The sequence below is a fragment of the Pan troglodytes genome, chromosome 4, assembly GCF_028858775.2.
Source record: "Pan troglodytes isolate AG18354 chromosome 4, NHGRI_mPanTro3-v2.0_pri, whole genome shotgun sequence".
Classification (NCBI taxonomy): Eukaryota; Metazoa; Chordata; class Mammalia; order Primates; family Hominidae; genus Pan; species Pan troglodytes.
The window spans coordinates 52,214,035-52,230,378 of NC_072402.2; the positions used below are offsets into that span (position 1 = coordinate 52,214,035).

The 16,344-nt window shown below is 41.3% G+C and overlaps 2 protein-coding genes across 7 annotated transcripts in view; one reads left to right on the forward strand and one right to left on the reverse strand.

The window, feature by feature from the left end:
- The window catches only part of IPO11 (importin 11), a 221,483-nt gene extending 220,390 nt beyond the window's left edge, over positions 1-1,093 (reverse strand). For all 5 annotated transcript variants that reach the window (XM_063811213.1, XM_054684345.2, XM_054684346.2 and 2 more), the window contains exon 1: positions 737-1,093. In XM_063811213.1, the coding sequence (XP_063667283.1) occupies positions 737-1,093 (357 nt within the window). The remainder of the gene's footprint in view (positions 1-736) is intronic.
- Positions 816-16,210, forward strand: DIMT1 (DIM1 rRNA methyltransferase and ribosome maturation factor). 2 transcript variants are annotated; one of them, XM_517743.9, is made up of 12 exons: positions 816-1,146; positions 1,494-1,567; positions 2,718-2,804; positions 5,963-6,024; positions 6,105-6,198; positions 6,284-6,333; positions 10,249-10,372; positions 10,808-10,900; positions 11,866-11,930; positions 12,616-12,679; positions 13,849-13,955; positions 15,784-16,210. In XM_517743.9, exons 1-12 carry the CDS (start codon positions 1,068-1,070, stop codon positions 15,824-15,826), a joined length of 942 nt encoding a protein of 313 aa, XP_517743.2. In that variant the 5' UTR covers positions 816-1,067; the 3' UTR covers positions 15,827-16,210. The 2 variants fall into 2 exon arrangements, with proteins under 2 accessions (XP_517743.2, XP_024209169.1); XM_024353401.3 differs by having other exon boundaries at positions 1,011-1,146; positions 6,284-6,415.
- The last annotated feature ends 134 nt before the right edge of the window (positions 16,211-16,344 follow it).

The window sequence follows — 16,344 nt, forward strand, 5'->3', positions numbered from 1 at the left end:
TTTCTAGGATTCACGGGCTGTCTTCTGCACGATAAGCTTCATTCTGTGGGTCTGAGTTTCTCCTGGTTCTCAATTCTGTCTTTTTGTGGATTATCTACTTTGTAGCTGGAGCTTTGTATCTGTTCAAGATAATTATTCTTCTATTCCTTTTTTTTTTTTTGAGACGGAGTCTCGCTCTGTCGCCCAGGCTGGAGTGCAGTAGCGCGATCTCGGCTCACTGCAACCTCCGCCTCCTGGGTTCACGCCACTCTCCTGCCTCAGTCTCCCAAGTAGCTGAGACTACAGGCGCCCACCACCACGCCCGGCTAATTTTTTGTATTTTTAGTAGAGACGGGGTTTCACCGTGTTAGCCAGGATGGTCTCGATCTCCTGACCTTGTGATCCGCCCGCCTCTGCCTTCCACAGTGCTGGGATTACAGGCGTGAGCCTCCGCGCCCGGCTCTTCTATTCTTAATAGAAGCAACCAGTGGCCCTAGCGAAACCAGACGTTAATTCCATTCTCGCAGTTCTTTTCCCCAGGACAAGCAGCAAAAAATGCATTCCCACAAAAGAGCAAGCTCATCCCCAAATCCCGGGTTTCCCACCCCCACAAGCTTCAGGAAAACAGGAGCGAGGCACGTGAATACTTCTTTGGACCTCAGCGATCCCAGAACCTGGGCTACTAAAACATCCATAGGCTTAACCTCATCATATAACTTAAACAGCCTTCGCAACACCAAGAGCACCACACCAACACCTTCTTATCCAGCCCTGGTTGGGACAAGGGCTCCAACTCCATATTGCGGTCCTCGGTAGCGCGGTGTCTTCTGGGATCTGTGGGCTCCCGCGGTTCGGCCTTCCTCCCTCTGTGACTCCAATTCCCGGCAGTCAGTGGGCTCCAAGGTCCGCCCTTTTTCTGGAGGAGGAGCTCAGAGCGTACGGGAGGGGGCGGACCCTTGCCCCTCCGGCGCTTGGGCCAGAGTGGTGCGGGCGGCGCGTGGCGGCGATCCCCACGTGGTGGCTTTCTCACGCTAGCCCTCTTTGGTCCTCCTTGACGTCCCGGGCCTCTGGGCCCGCTTTCTGCCGAGATGCCGAAGGTCAAGTCGGGGGCCATCGGCCGCCGCCGCGGGCGGCAGGAGCAGCGCCGGGAGCTGAAGAGCGCTGGAGGTGCGGATCCCCGCGAGGAAGCTGGGGTCGGTCGGGTCCGGTCTTCCGGCAGGACCTAGCCTGGGGTGCGGACCAAGACCTGATCGGCAGAGGCCGGTCAGGACGCGCTCCCGTGAGCGCGGAAGGCAGGGGTGGGTCCCCGAGTCGGCCGCAGGCCCTGCGCGTCGCCGCTGACTTCCTTTCCAGCTGGAGGATGAACTTATAAAGAGTTTGTCTGTCCTGGCGTGACGTTTCGTGGCCCTGGTTGGCGCAGAAATCTTCCCCCTACCCATGCAGCTTTCTTCTCTGGGACTGCCTAATATCTAATCTCAGTAGGAAAATTAATGCTGTTTCGTATTTTCTTACAGGACTCATGTTCAACACGGGGATTGGGCAGCACATTTTGAAAAATCCTCTCATTATTAACAGCATTATCGATAAGGTGGGTGTGGAAGAGGAAAGGGAGAGAGTTGTTGGTTTATTAATTTTATTCCTATGAATACATAAGCGCAGAAAGTCTGCCTGCCGTAAATTAGATGCTCTGTAAATATTTGTTGAATGAATCAAATAATTGTCTAGGATTCTTGGGCTGTCTTCTGCATGATAAGCTTCATTTTGTGGGTCCGAGTTTCTCCTGGTTCCCAATTCTGTGTCTTTTTGTGGATTATCTACTTTATAGCTGGACCTTTGTATTTGTTCAAGATAATTATTTTTCTATTTCTAATCACCTTTTTGATCACTTAGTTTTTATGTACTCCATCTATTTATGTCTAAACCACACATTAGAAAGTTTGTTCCCCAGAAAAACATATAGTACTACATATAAATTATTTGGTGTATGCTAGTACCACATATAAATTGCTTGGAGTATTACTGCTCTCTGAGTTATTGATGTTCTCTTATGGTTATGGATGATTGGGTGTTAGGAAGTGAAATACACACGGTGCAGATTACACTTACGGTTAAAAGCAAGGAAAGCATCCTGGAGCTGTAGAAAGAGCATTACATAGTTAAAGGATCTTGTCAGGCTTCGTGTCATTTGAAAACTGAGAAAAAAAGAAAGAAGGGTCATGTACTATTTTAACCTTTTTAGCTCATAGTTTCCTTTGAGCATCTGATGAAAGCTGTGGCCGTAGAATATTACAGCTGTGTGCAGACATTCAATTTTGTGTACAGTTTCTGCTCTTCTGCATCCTTGAAACCATACATGGGTTGAAAATTGAAAAATCTTCGCCCAACACGTACAGTCCTTTCCCATTTGAACTTGTTGATACGAACAGAGAAGGTAACAAGAGGCTATTGGAATATTTCCAGATAGAAAGCAGAATGCCAATCCCAGAAATGCTGTTGCTGCTTTTCTGACTCCTAAAGTTGAACAGTATTCCTCCAAGTTAGGAGAGGTCTTAGATTTTCATTTGCACCAAATGTTATTGAGGTAATTTTGTTAACCACGTAGATCATGAAGAAATCTAAAAATGGAGTCACATTAAGAGCTCTTATCGGAGCACATATGAGTAAAGATGTTTAGGTGTAAATTAACTTCTGTGTTCTGATGTTGCCAGAAGAGCTAAAGTGTTTGTGCTTGCTTTTAGGCTGCCTTAAGACCAACTGATGTAGTGCTGGAAGTTGGACCTGGAACTGGCAACATGACTGTAAAGTTGTTAGAAAAGGCAAAAAAGGTAAAAAGGGGATTTAATGTTTGGTATCACAAATGACTATGTTAGCAAGCTCAGTTGGTTTACAATCTAAATATGTTTTAACTAATTGCTATTATTTTAGTAGTAACTCCTGATCCCTTGTTGGAAATTTTGTCTTAGAAAATATGAGATATTTCAGCCAGGCGCGGTGGCTCACGCCTGTAATCCCAGCACTTTGGGAGGCCGAGGCAGGTGGATCATGAGGTCAAGAGATTGAGACCATCCTGGGCAATATGGTGAAACCCCATCTCAACTAAAAATACAAAAATTAGCCGAGTGTGGTGGCAGGTGCCTGTAGTCCCAGCTACTTGGGAGGCTGGGGCAGGAGAATCACTTGAACCCGGGAGGCAGAGGTTGCAGTGAGCCAGGATTGCACCACTGCACTCCAGCCTGGTGACAGAGTGAGACTCTGTCTCAAAAAAAAAAAAAAAAAAAAAAAAAAGGAAAATATGAGATATTTCAGTGAGGAAAACAGAAACCACATTAGGTATTTCAACAGGGAATTTTTTTTTTTTTTTTTTTTTTTTTTTTGGAGAGGGAATTTCACTCTGTTCCCCAGGCTGGAGTGCAGAGATGCAGTCCTGGCTCACAGCAACCTCTGCCTCCTGGGTTCAAGAGATTCTCCTGCCTCAGCCTCCCGAGTAGCTGAGATTATAGGCACCTGCCCCCACACCAGCTAATTTTTGTATTTTTAGTAGAGATGGGGTTTCACCATGTTGGCCACACTGGTCTTAAACTCCTGACCTCAGGTGATCCGCCAACTTTGGCTTCCCAAAGTGCTGGGATTACAGGCATGAACCACCATGCCCAGCCTCAACAGGGAGTTTAATTAGGAAGGAAATACCCAACGCCTCCCCTTTGTACCCTATAATGCTGGTGCCTTTCACTGGCCAATTCCAACCAGAAGTTGAAAGGTAAGGGAGCTGGACTGCATTATCTATAGGATGCAGAGAAAAGCAGATAATAGATCTGGGAGGGCCTTTCATGGTGGCTCACACCTGTAATCCCAGCAGTTTGGGAGGCTAAGGCGGGTGGATGGCTTGAGCCTAGGAGTTGAAGACCAGCCTGGGCAACATGGTGAAACCCCATCTCTACAAAAAATTGGCTGGGCATGGTGGTGCATGACTGTAGCCCTGGCTAGCAGGGAGGCTGAGGTGGGAGGATTACCTGAGCCTGGGAAGTTGAGGCTCCAGTGAGCCATGATCCTGCCACTTCACTGCAGCCTGGGTGACACAATGAGACCCTGTCTCAAGAAATAAAAATAAAACTAAAGATAGATCTGGGAGCCAAACAGAGTAAGAAACACATTGTTTACCATGTAAACAGGGTCTATATAGAAGTAGGGCCAGGAGCTGTGGCCCACATCTGTAATCCCAGCACTTTGGGAGGCTGAGGCAGGAAGATTGCTTAAAGCTATGAGTTTAAGACCAGCCTGGGCAACAAAGCGAGACCCAATCTCTATAAAAAATAAAAAGGCTGGGCATGGTGCCTCCCGCCTATAATCCCAGCACTTTGGGAGGCCAAGGTGGGAGGATTGTTTGAGCCCAGGAGTTTTGAGACCAGCCCGGGCAACATAGAGAGACCCGTCTCTATTAAAAATAAAGGAAATTAGCCTGGTGTGCTGGTACACACCTGTGGTCCCAGCTGCACAGGAAGGTGAGGTGGGAGGATCCCATGAGCCCAAGACTTCGAGGCAGCAGTGAGCTATGATAGCGCCACTTCACTCCAGCCTGGGCAACAGAGTGAGACCCCATCTCTTAAAAAAAAATTATTTTTTAATAAAAATAAGTCAGTGAAACCTCAGCTGAAATTGCAATAAAATTTCAATTTCGGCCTTATTTGACATCCATTTTCATTTACTTGAGAAGTTATCTATGCCATGTATTGTGTATCTCAGTAGATGTGACATACTAACAGGAAGAGCAATTGCATCGTACGCTCTTCTCTAACAACACTGACTGCAGAGACATGTAGTGTATTTTTTTCATCATCTGTTGAATTACAAAGCATGGAGACAGATGAAACATGATTCTATTGATTATATGAGTAGAACTCTCACATAATCTGGTTGTTTACTTTTCTGGGTGGTGGTGTTTGTTTGTTTGTTTGTTTTTGAGATGGAGTCTCGCTCTGTTGCCAGGCTGGAGTGCTGTGGCGCGATCTCGGCTCACTGCAACCTCTGACTCCCTGGTTCAAACAATTCTCCTGCTTCAGCCTCCTGAGTAGCTGGGATTACAGGCACGTGCCGCCACGCCCAGATAATTTTTGAATTTTTTAGTAGAGACAGAGTTTTACCATGTTGGCCAGGCTGGTCTCAGTCTCCTGAACTCATGATCCACCCACCTCAGCCTCACACCCGGCTTTTTTTTTTTTGAGATGGAGTCTCACTCTGTCACCCAGGCTGGAATGCAGTGGCACAATCTTGGCTCATGGCAACCTCCGCCTCCAGGGTTCAAGCAATTCTCCTGCCTCAGCCTCCTGAGTAGCTGGGATTACAGGCGCCCACCACTAGGCCCAGCTAATATTTTGTGTTGTTTCTGTTTTTGTTTTTGTTTTGAGACAGAGTCTCTGTCTCTCGCCTAAGCTGGAGTGCAATGGCGCGATCTCGACTCACTGCAACCTCTGCCTCCCAGGTTCAAGCAATTCTCCTGCCTCAGCCTCCCGAGTAGCTGGGATTACAGATGCCCATCACTGTACCCAGCTAAATTTGTATTTTTAGTAGAGACGGGGTTTCGCCATGTTGGCCAGGCTGGTTTCGAACTCCTGACCTCAGGTGATCTGCCTGTCTCAGCCTCCCAAAGTGTTGGGATTACAGGCGTGAGCCACTGCACCTGGCCTAATGTTTTGTATTTTTAGTAGAGATGGGGTTTCACCATGTTGGCCAGGCTGGCCTTTAACTCCTGACCTCGTGATTCGCCCACCCCAGCCTTCCAAAGTGCTGGGATTACAGGCGTGAGCCACTGCACCCGGCCCATTTTTGTTTGTTGTTTGAAGTATGCGAGTATAATTAAAGGAATATTGATGGTAGAAATGGGAGAAGAAGTTTGTCACATAAGTCATGTAAGAGTTCCTGTTGGGATAACAATAAAAGATTTATATTCCATAATTAACCTAAATAATTTTTATTTTTTTTAAATTAGGTTGTTGCTTGTGAACTTGACCCAAGGCTAGTAGCTGAACTTCACAAAAGAGTTCAGGGCACGTGAGTATACATAATAGAATTAAAGTGCATTTCAATCTCATGAAACAACATTCTTTTTACATTTCTTCTTTTCTCATCAGGCCTGTGGCCAGCAAACTTCAAGTACTGGTGGGTGATGTGTTGAAAACAGATTTGCCATTCTTTGATACTTGTGTGGCAAATTTGCCTTATCAGGTATGTCCTCACATTTTCAGGAACATCATACTAACTGTTCCTCTGATGTGTCTTTCCCAGAAATAACTAGTTAATTCTCTTACAGATCTCTTCGCCTTTTGTCTTCAAGCTGTTGCTACATCGACCTTTTTTCAGGTTTGTGACAAAAGACTAGAGTTACTGCCAAATTTTGAAAGACTTACAGTTCAGGTGGTGAACATAGCCAAAAATGAGTCAGGTCAGTTGAAAAACTACTGAAGAATTTTTGTAGAAAATGTTGATTTGTATGGAGGTCTTTCTCTTTTTAATTGAGAGGTTATTTGGGGGTAGTGTGCTGGAAGTCCTGCTTCTGAGACCAGACAGCCTTTCCCTATTTTTGAATCTTCCTGCCGTTAAGCCTAGGTTAGAATTTTTATTACCTTATGTCTAGACAATTGCAGTGGTTTCCTAACTGGTCTCTAGTATAAGAGGTCTTCAAAAAGTTCATGGAAAATGTGTATTATGAAAAAAACTATTGCATGGATTTCAAAATTTTTTTGCACCAGAATAAACTCTGTACTAACTGAGCAGGATCTAGTGTGAGGCACTGAGAAGGATAAGACATCAGTTTGAAAAGAGCCCCTATCAGAGCAACATGAACTCTGCTAAAATTCAAGTAAGAACAAACATCCAATTTATGGTGAAGCCTGGTTGGAAGAATGGGGAAATCATTGATGCTTTACAAAAAGTTTATGGAGTCACACCTGTAATCCCAGCACTTTGGGAGGCCAAGGCAGGCGGATCATGAGGTCGGGAGATCGAGACCATCCTGGCTAACATGGTGAAACCCCACATCTACTAAAAATACAAAAAACTAGCCGGGCGTAGTGGCGGGCGCCTGTAGTCCCAGCCACTCGGGAGGCTGAGGCAGGAGAATGGCGTGAACCCGGGAGGCGGAGCTTGCAGTGAGCCGAGATCACGCCACTGCACTCCAGCCTTGGCGACTGAGCGAGACTCCGTCTCAAAAAAAAAAAAAAAGTTTATGGGGACAATATCCCAAAGAAATCAGCAGTTTACTAATGGATAACTCATTTTAAGAAGGTCTGAGACAATGTTGAAGATGAAGCCTACAGTGGCAGACTGGCCACATCAATTTGTGGGAAAACATTCATCTTGTTTGTTCCCTAAGTGACGAGGAACAACATTCAACAGCACAAACAATAGCCAACACCATAGACATCACAGTTGGTTTAGCTTACACAGTTCTGACTGCAAAATCACAGTTAAACAAACTTTGTACTTGATAGATGCCAAAACTGTCATACCCTCTTTTCTGAAAGATTTTATGAAAAAACAAAACAAAAAACATTGTACTCAAATCAGATGCAGATAAAAGCAGAGCTTCCAGTGGAAATTTTACATAACTGGGATCAAGATCCTGAAACATGGCTGGGTGGAGTGGCTCACACCTATAATCCTAGCACTCTGGGAGGCCGAGGCGGGCAGATCACTTGAGGTCAGGAGACCAGCCTGGCTAGCATGGTGAAACCCCATCTCTACTAAAAATAAAAAAATTAGCTGGGCATTGTGGTGGGCGCCTATAATCCCAGCTACTCGGGAGGCTGAGGCAGGGGAATCGCTTGAACTCAGGAGGCGGAGGTTGTAGTGAGCCAAGATTGTGCCACTGCACTCCACACTCCAGCCTGGGCAACAGAGCGAGATTGTCAAAAAAGAAAACAAGATCCTGAAACATTTCTTCAAAGAATTACAAAGAATTGTAATGGAGATGAAATATGGCTTTACCAGTGTGATCCTAAAGACAAAGCAGAGTGAAAGTGATGCCTACCAAGAAACGGAGTGGCTCCAGTCAAAGCAAAAGCAGACCAGTCAAGAGCAAAGGTCATAGCAACAGTTTTTTTTTTAATGCTCAGGGCATTTTGCTTGCTGACTTTCTTTAGGACCAAAGAATGAAAACATCTGCTTATTACAAGAGTGTTTTGAGAAAGTTAGCTAAGATGTAGCAGAGTAACTCCCGGGAAAGCTTCCCCAGAGATTCCTCCACCATAATACTTCTACTCCTTCCTCTCATCAGACGAGGGCAATTTTTTGAGAGTTTCAATGGGAAATGGTTAGGTATCCACCTTAGAGTCCTGATTGGGCCCCTTCTGACTTCTTTTTATTTTATGAGACAGTCTTGCTCTGGTGCCCGGGCTGGAGAGCAGTGGTGTGATCTGCCCTCACTGCAGCCTCCACTTCCTGGGCTCAAGCATTCCTCCCACCTCAGCCTCCCAAGGAGCTGCGATTACGGGCATGTGCCGCCACACCCAGCTAATTGCTGTATTTTTTTTAGAGATGGGTCTTGCCATGTTGCCCAGGCTGTCTCGCCCTCCTGAGCTCAAGTGATCTGCCCACCTCAGCCTCCCCAAATGCCGGGATTATTACAGGCATGAACCATGGTGCCCAGCCCTTCTGATTTATTTTCATTTCCCAGTCTTAAAAAATCTTGAAAGGGCACTCTTTTTTCTTCAGTTAATAATGTAAAAAAAAAAAAAAAAACTGCAGTGACATGGCTAAATTCCCCAGAGCCTCAGTTTTTTTGATATAGACTAAAATGCTGGTATCATCACTTACAAAAGTGTCTTGAACTTGATGGAGCTTATATTGAATAATAAAGTTTATGTTTTTTCTTTTTTTTCTTTTTCTGAGACAGGCTGGAGTACAGTGGTGACATCTCAGGTCATTGCAACCTAGCCTCCCTGGGCTGGGCTCAGATGATTCTCCTACCTCAGCCTCTTGAGTAGCTGGGACTATAGGGGTGTACCAGCATGCCTAGCTAATTTTTGTGTTTTTTTTAGAGAAGGGGTCTCACCATGTTCAGCCCAGGCTGGTCTTGAACTCCTGAGCTCAAGCGATCTGTCTGCCTTGGCCTCCTAAAGTGCTGTGATTATAGGTGTGTGCCACCACACCAGCCTTATTTTATCTTTTATCTCAATATTTCCATGAACTTTGAAGTCACTTTCTACATTATATACTAGTGGCTTTCAAACTGCAAGTCAAAAACTAGTGGTTATAAAATTAATGAGTCGTGACCATTCTTTTTTTTTGTAATCACATGGAATAGAATATATCACAGGGCATTGCATGTAGTCCAGGTGATTATGGTTTCATGAAACTTTTGTTTTGAAATACAATATAAACACATATACATACAGACATTTGTGGCTTGGCTTGCACTGCCAAATGTATTTTTAGTGTGACTCATTGTCAAAAGTTTGAATGTCAAAGTGTAGCTTTGAAGATGCTCTTCTGTTCGTTAACCCCTACAAAGTCTTCCCCATTGCCTGCTGAATAAAAAGTCTACATCTTTTGGCTGGGCGTGGTGACTCATGCCTGTAATCCCAGCACTTTGGGAGGCTGAGGTGGGCGGATCACCTGAGGTCAGGAGTTCCAAACCAGCCTGGCCAACATGGTGAAACACTGTCTCTACTAAAAATAGAAAAATTGGCCAGGGGTGGTAGTGTGCGCCTGTAATCCCAGCTACTCGGGAGGCTGAGGAACGAGGATCACTTGAACCTGGGAGACGGAAGTTGTAGTGAGCCGAGATTGCGCCATTGCACTCCAGCCTGGGTGACAAGAGCGAAACTCCGTCTCAAAAAAAAAAAAAAAAAAAAAAGTCTACATCTTTTAACCCGTCAAATCAAGGAAACATTGAACGTCACAATCTGCCTCTTCAGTCTCACCTCTTCCTTAAAGGTGTTTGCTACCCCATAAATATATTACTGCTACTGAAACAATTTTATTTCACTTTGTTTTCATAGAAGAGGTGATGGACTAGTGCTGATTTGAAACATCTCATCCAGTCATTAAAGGCTTATATTTGCAAGCTATCTTGCCATGAGGAGTACAGCAATTATAAAAACAAAGCCAGCTCTCTCATTCTGTGGCAATAAAAAAAAGGCTGAATGTGTTCTCCTACCTTATAATCAGCTGCCAATGCTTTGCTATTTCTCTCCCAAGAAAATTCATTGCAGTTAAAATTCATTTATAGTTGACAATGACCATTTTCCTTATTCCTTTCTGCTTTCTTTTCAGGTGTGCTATACTTATGTTTCAAAGAGAATTTGCCCTCCGACTGGTTGCAAAACCTGGAGATAAGTTATACTGCAGACTCTCAATTAATACACAGCTGTTGGCACGTGTGGACCATCTAATGAAAGTAAGTGAATTTTGTTTTCTTTCTCTTTTTTCTGAGATAGAATCTCACTCTGTCACCCAGGCTGCAGTGCAGTGGCTCACTGCAATCTCTGCCTCCCATACTCAAGCAATCCTCTCGAGTCCCGAGTAGCTGGGACTAGAGGTGTGCATCACCACGCCTGACTAATTTTTTGGTATTTTTTGTAGACACAGAGTTTTGCTATGTGCCCAGGTTGGTCTTGAACTCCTGGGCTCAATGATCCATCTGCCTTGGCCTCCCAAAGTGTTGGGATTACAGGTGTGAGCCAAAGCACCCAGCCAGTGATTTTTATTATTGAAATAATCTAGCTTAATTCATCCTTGAGCATCCAGTTGTGCCTTCTGTGAGGATAGCATCTCTGGTTACTAAATAAAAGTTGCCTTTGAGAGTACTACTTAAATACTTTTTCATTAACAGGTGGGAAAGAATAACTTCAGACCACCGCCCAAGGTGGAATCCAGTGTTGTAAGGATAGAACCCAAGAATCCACCACCACCCATCAATTTTCAGGTGAGGTTAAAATACTAGCTCATTCAATAAAGGAAAAAAAAGTCCAGGCGGGAAGATGTGTGTCTATAGCAGCAGAAAAATATTGAATCAACCTAAATATTCAAACATAGGAAAATGTTAATTAGGACACATCTCTGTGCTGAAGTAGATGGAATAATTTGATGCAAGGTAGTTTTGAAGTGAGACGCAGTCTCAAAAAAAAAAAAAATGGAATAAAACTAGGAAAACAAGGTAAAATGAAAATAGTTGTTTTAAAGTAGTATTATGGGTAACATCTTTTCATTGTAATTGTTTTTTGAGATTTAAAAACAAGAAAGAAGACCACTTGATATAAAACCTTACTACAGCCACATTAGAGAAAAACGTGATTGTGTGTGTGGTCAACTGGTGGTAAATGGAGTGGTTTGTCAATAACTCCTTCAAGGAGGTTTAGGTGTGTTACACAGGAAGTATCCGAAGTCATGTCTGTTTTGAATCTTATTTTTGAAAATGCTACTTAGATTTAAATAAACGCCATGTTCTTTGTTCAGATGTGGGACCATTTTGTTTTTCCTTCCCTTTCTTTTTTTAAGATGGGGTTTCACTATGTTGCCTAGGCTGGACTTGAACTTTTGGTCTCAAGCGATCCTCCCACCTCAGCCTCCTGAGTAGCTGGTACTACAGGCATGCAGCACTGTGCCTGGCTTTATTTTTTCAAATTAAAAAAAAAAAAATTGTCACGCTTTGACTGTCAAAAAAAAATTCTGAGGAAAAGACATATTCAGTAAAATGTGCCAAAGTGCAAAAATCAAATGTATGTCTTACTTTTGCATGTGTGTGCCAGCCAGATCAAGATTACAGAACATTTTCTTCACTTTAGAAAGTTTCCTTCAATTGTATATATTAAAAGACAAAATAATACCTAGTGGGCATAGACAAGAACAAGAAGTTTGTAATTTGAAGAAAATGTCTATCTTCTATTTCAGGAATGGGATGGTCTAGTAAGGATAACCTTTGTTAGGAAAAACAAGACACTCTCTGCTGCATTTAAGTAAGTATTACACTAATTTCTAATGTATAAAGGGCCAGTGCTCCAGATACTATGCTAGAATTTGGTCCTTTTCCTGAGCAGCTACCCTAAAGCATAAAGATTATGGGTCCAGACAAACTTCACCTTTTTAACTATCTTTAGAGCTTGGGAGGCAGGAGAACTTAATGAAGAAAGTTTGCTGGAGTTGAGAGTCAGATCACGTTTTTTGGCAAAACAGGAAAACACTCCCAAACTCTGACCATATATCTGCTCTAGTTTTTTGTTGGAAAAATGAGGTGATGATGGACCCCTTCCACACTTGTGAAGGATATGTGTCATGTAATTAACCTGGGAAAATGCAGCTCATCAATTTGGGGTTCAAGGGTAAAAGAGAGGTGAGACACAGTTTTACAGGGCTTGGAGATTTTTTTTTTTAGGGGATTTTTTGTGGAGAGTCTAGAACTTCTCTAAGAATTTAAGAGGTATTAGGATTTTGCACTTTATATTTAGTGTTTGCTTCATAAGTTTAAATATTCAACAACTTTTAAAATTCCTTAATTTCACCATACAGAATATAGATTTAATTTCATCTAAAATGAAATTATTGCTTAAATGGCTTATGTATTAGTTAAAAAAAAGTTTAAAAAAGTAAGAAATTACTCTGACTTTGGAATAATAACAGTGGCATCACTTCTTTATGCTATAGATCAAGTGCAGTGCAACAACTCTTGGAAAAAAACTACAGAATTCACTGTTCAGTCCATAATATTGTAAGTTAGAAAATGTTCCTGCAGTTTCATTGATTTGTTTTCTTTTAAAATGTCCATTTTTATTCTTGTTGATCTAGCATGAGATTATTTTGTACATTCCATAAGATCCTTAAAAGACAATATATAATGTATAACTAGCACAATTTTGACTTGAATTCTGACAGGTCAGTGCTGCTGTGTATCCTGTGAAACAGATATGAGCAACTTTGATTACTCCACCCTGTCCTCTAACTACTGACAGTTGTTTTTAGCCATAACAAGAATCAGATTCAGCAGTTACAGGTTCCTCAAAGCTGTAGATATGTGTAGCTTGCACAACTTAAAATAATTGTGTTTACTGTCCTCTGAATTGTGACGTCTTGTTTCTTGCTCACATAGCAGTTACAAATATAGTTATTACTTTCTTTGTAAGTTTAATACCCAGAAATTGAAATAGAATAAAGTTCATATGGCTCAATAGCAGATTTCTGGTTGTGAGCCTCATGCGTATCATTTGTGTAACAGTGTGTGCAATGTGATGTTTGCTAACTTTTTAGCTTCCAGTTTAATTAGACAGAACAGGGAGAGAGAAAGGCCAATTTTCTTTTTATTTTTTATGACTCAGAACCTATATGGTTTAATGTATCACAATACTATCTCCATTTTCTCTTTTATGGGCAAAAAGTCATTAGATAATCTGCCTAAGTATAATAGAAAAATATTAAGCTAGATTAAGAAAAATATTTGGATAAAATATGTGAATTAAGTGTAAAATCCTTAATATTCCCAAGGCTTGGGCAGGTCACCTCTTTGAGAAAAATGAGGTGGTTAAGGTCAAATCTGTAGGAAGAAAATGCATTATTTTGAAAGGAGTAACAATTGCTTTAAAATTTAATTTACAGTTGTAGTTATTTGTGAAGTCTGAAACTAATAACTATTTCAGAATTTTAAAGAAGAAAATGGCTAATATAGACAGGATTACTAATTCAAGGTATTCCAAGTTTTTGTTAATAAAGATCAGCCACTTTTAATTAGAGATCCAAGTCTTAATGTAAAAGTCAGGCTTTCCAAAGTCTCATTAACAGATATATTAAAGGTGACTGTTTTATGACTTACTGAACTAAAAAAAAGAGTCAAGGTGACCTCATTAAAGATATGTCGTTCATTTATTCTGAATCTTATATTGATAGATAATACCAGAAGATTTCAGCATAGCAGATAAAATACAGCAAATCCTAACCAGCACAGGTTTTAGTGACAAACGGGCCCGTTCCATGGACATAGATGACTTCATCAGGTAATTACATTTTTGTTTTCCTAAGTGTTTACATTTCTTTACTGTGACACCTTCAGATTAGAGATTTTAAAGGCTTTTAAGCGGTATAAGGTGCTACCTGGGAGAGTTATTGCATAGCACTTCCATGGCATGGAATAGTATTTGGTGTAGAAGATGGAGGCTAGTTAGCTGCAGCAGAATGAACATTTTCTTTAAGAACAGTAGTAAAGAACAGTCCGAGCCAGAAGATTGCCTTTGTGTTAATGTGGTGTGCAGGTTCCAATGTGGTGTGCAGGTTCCTCCCTTCCTGCTCCCTCCCCAACTCTCATTCATAGTCTTAGTCTTAATAGCTTATCCCTCCAAAATAGTCCATAAGGTAGAAAAATCATAATACATGTAACTGGATCTGATTTTTAAAATTTCCTTACTGGGAATAGCTGTTGTTAAATCAATCTTAAGCATACAATAATGCCAGTTAGAATCCTACCTGGTTATCCATTTAGTAATAATAGTTTTGTAGCCTGAAGCAAGTTCTACACTTCTCAAGTAAAAAGCTGTCATAATTATCTAGGTAATTTAGACCAAAATTTGTTTTGCTTGAATTAAGCAAGTAAGTCTTATGAAAACAGAATAAGGCTTCAATTAATTACCCAGGTAATTACTAACCTGTACTTACTGTTTTTAATCATTAAGATGTTAACTTTCAGAAGGTCTTGCCTATTTAGCCAATTCACTTTTAAAGCTTCCATGTTCTAGAGGCTGAATAAAAAATGAGAGTAGATTGTTCTAAAAGTCATTGGTTTGACTTTTTCTAAGCTGGAAACACAGTTCTATATAACTAAGACAAATGGAGTTTATATTTTATTGGCTGGCTAGCAGTACTACTGAGTCATTTTAGATGTTAATCCTAGGCATTGAATACTATTCATAAATATCTACTTTGCTTTTTTAGAAATTTATCTGGACCTGTTTCTATGGGCCAGCCTAAACATAACCTCAGGTCTAAAGAGAAATATTTTCTCTTTTTCTTCATTTTCACTAAATTTCCTCAAAGTTATTGGGCATGTGCAGTTTACTAACTAGAATCTATTAAGTACATAGGTATCTACAGAGAGAAACAATGTGTATTTAATTTGAATATAAACAACAGCTCAAGAGAGGACGAAGGGGCATGTAAGATTGGTTATTCATCTGACTTCTGCCAATTCCAAACAGCTTCTTGTTCAGTTACCTTGAAACAAATGCCAGTGAGTTCTTAGGCCTGGGATAATGAAAGTCTAAGATAATTTTAGTCAAATTCATTACGACATAAAGGCTATAATGAAAGAGGCACCAACATGGCATGGTTTTAACCAATACATATCTTATAAATTTAGTCAGACAATAACATTTCTTTTTCTTTTTTTTTTTTTTTTTGAGACAGAGTCTTGCTCTGTCACCCAGGCTGGACTCCAGTGGCACAATCTCAGCTCACTGCAACCTCCGCCTCCTGGGTTCAGGCAAATCTCCTGCCTCAACCACCCGAGTAGCTGGGATTACAGGCATGTGCCACCATGCCAGGCTAATTTTTGTATTTTTAGTAGAGGCGGGGTTTCACCATGTTGGCCAGACTGTTCTCGAACTCCTGACCTCAGGTAATCCACCCGCCTCAGCCTCCCAAAGTGCTGGGATTACAGGCATAAGCCACTGCGCCCAGCCAGTAACGTTTCTTTAATAACTAGTATTAGGAGTGGGTGGGCTCTGTAAGCATGCTGTATTCATGTTTTAGTATTAATGGTATAGAACTATATGCCGTTATGTGCTACAAATTAGCTTTTCAGTACCATTCCATTTTGATTTCTTTTTTCAGATTGCTACATGGATTCAACGCAGAAGGTATTCATTTTTCCTAGGTATTTGGAAAACAGAAATTTTCAAGGTCAAGAAAAGAAATGAATTTTGTATTTTTTGTATTTGAGAAGATAATGCTTTTGCTTTACTGAGACATTATTTACTTGACTATTTTTGGTTCAATACTACTACTGTTGTCACCATTTATGATTCTGAATTTTAAAGTTGGAAAGTTCTAAGTATCAAAGTTTTTAATATATAATGCTGGTCTAATCTATTCATAATAATCTTCAAGTTCAGGAGCCGCAGAGACGCACAACTTTACACTTATCATTTCTAACAGTTTATTGTATAAAGATGTTACTCTTCTATTTACTGTTATATACTGTAAGGCCTTCTTTAGGCCTTTAGCTCTGTTCCTCCAGTAATAAAAAAGTTAAAATATGCTTCACTAGTCACACATTCCCCATACCATTTCGTGTTATTCACATTCCCCGTACCATTTCTTGTTATTCACATGTACAGTAAAACAATTGTTTCTTAAATTATTTTTATTTTGGTTCTCTCATTCTCTTCCCTA

Excerpts from the sequence above, each read along its gene's own strand:
- DIMT1 (XM_517743.9), top strand. The coding sequence starts at position 1,068 with ATGCCGAAGGTCAAGTCGGGGGCCATCGGCCGCCGCCGCGGGCGGCAG. Across the intron at positions 6,199-6,283 it reads TGGCAAATTTGCCTTATCAG|ATCTCTTCGCCTTTTGTCTT; the intron begins GTATGTCCTCAC and ends ATTCTCTTACAG. Across the intron at positions 11,931-12,615 it reads ACACTCTCTGCTGCATTTAA|ATCAAGTGCAGTGCAACAAC; the intron begins GTAAGTATTACA and ends TTTATGCTATAG.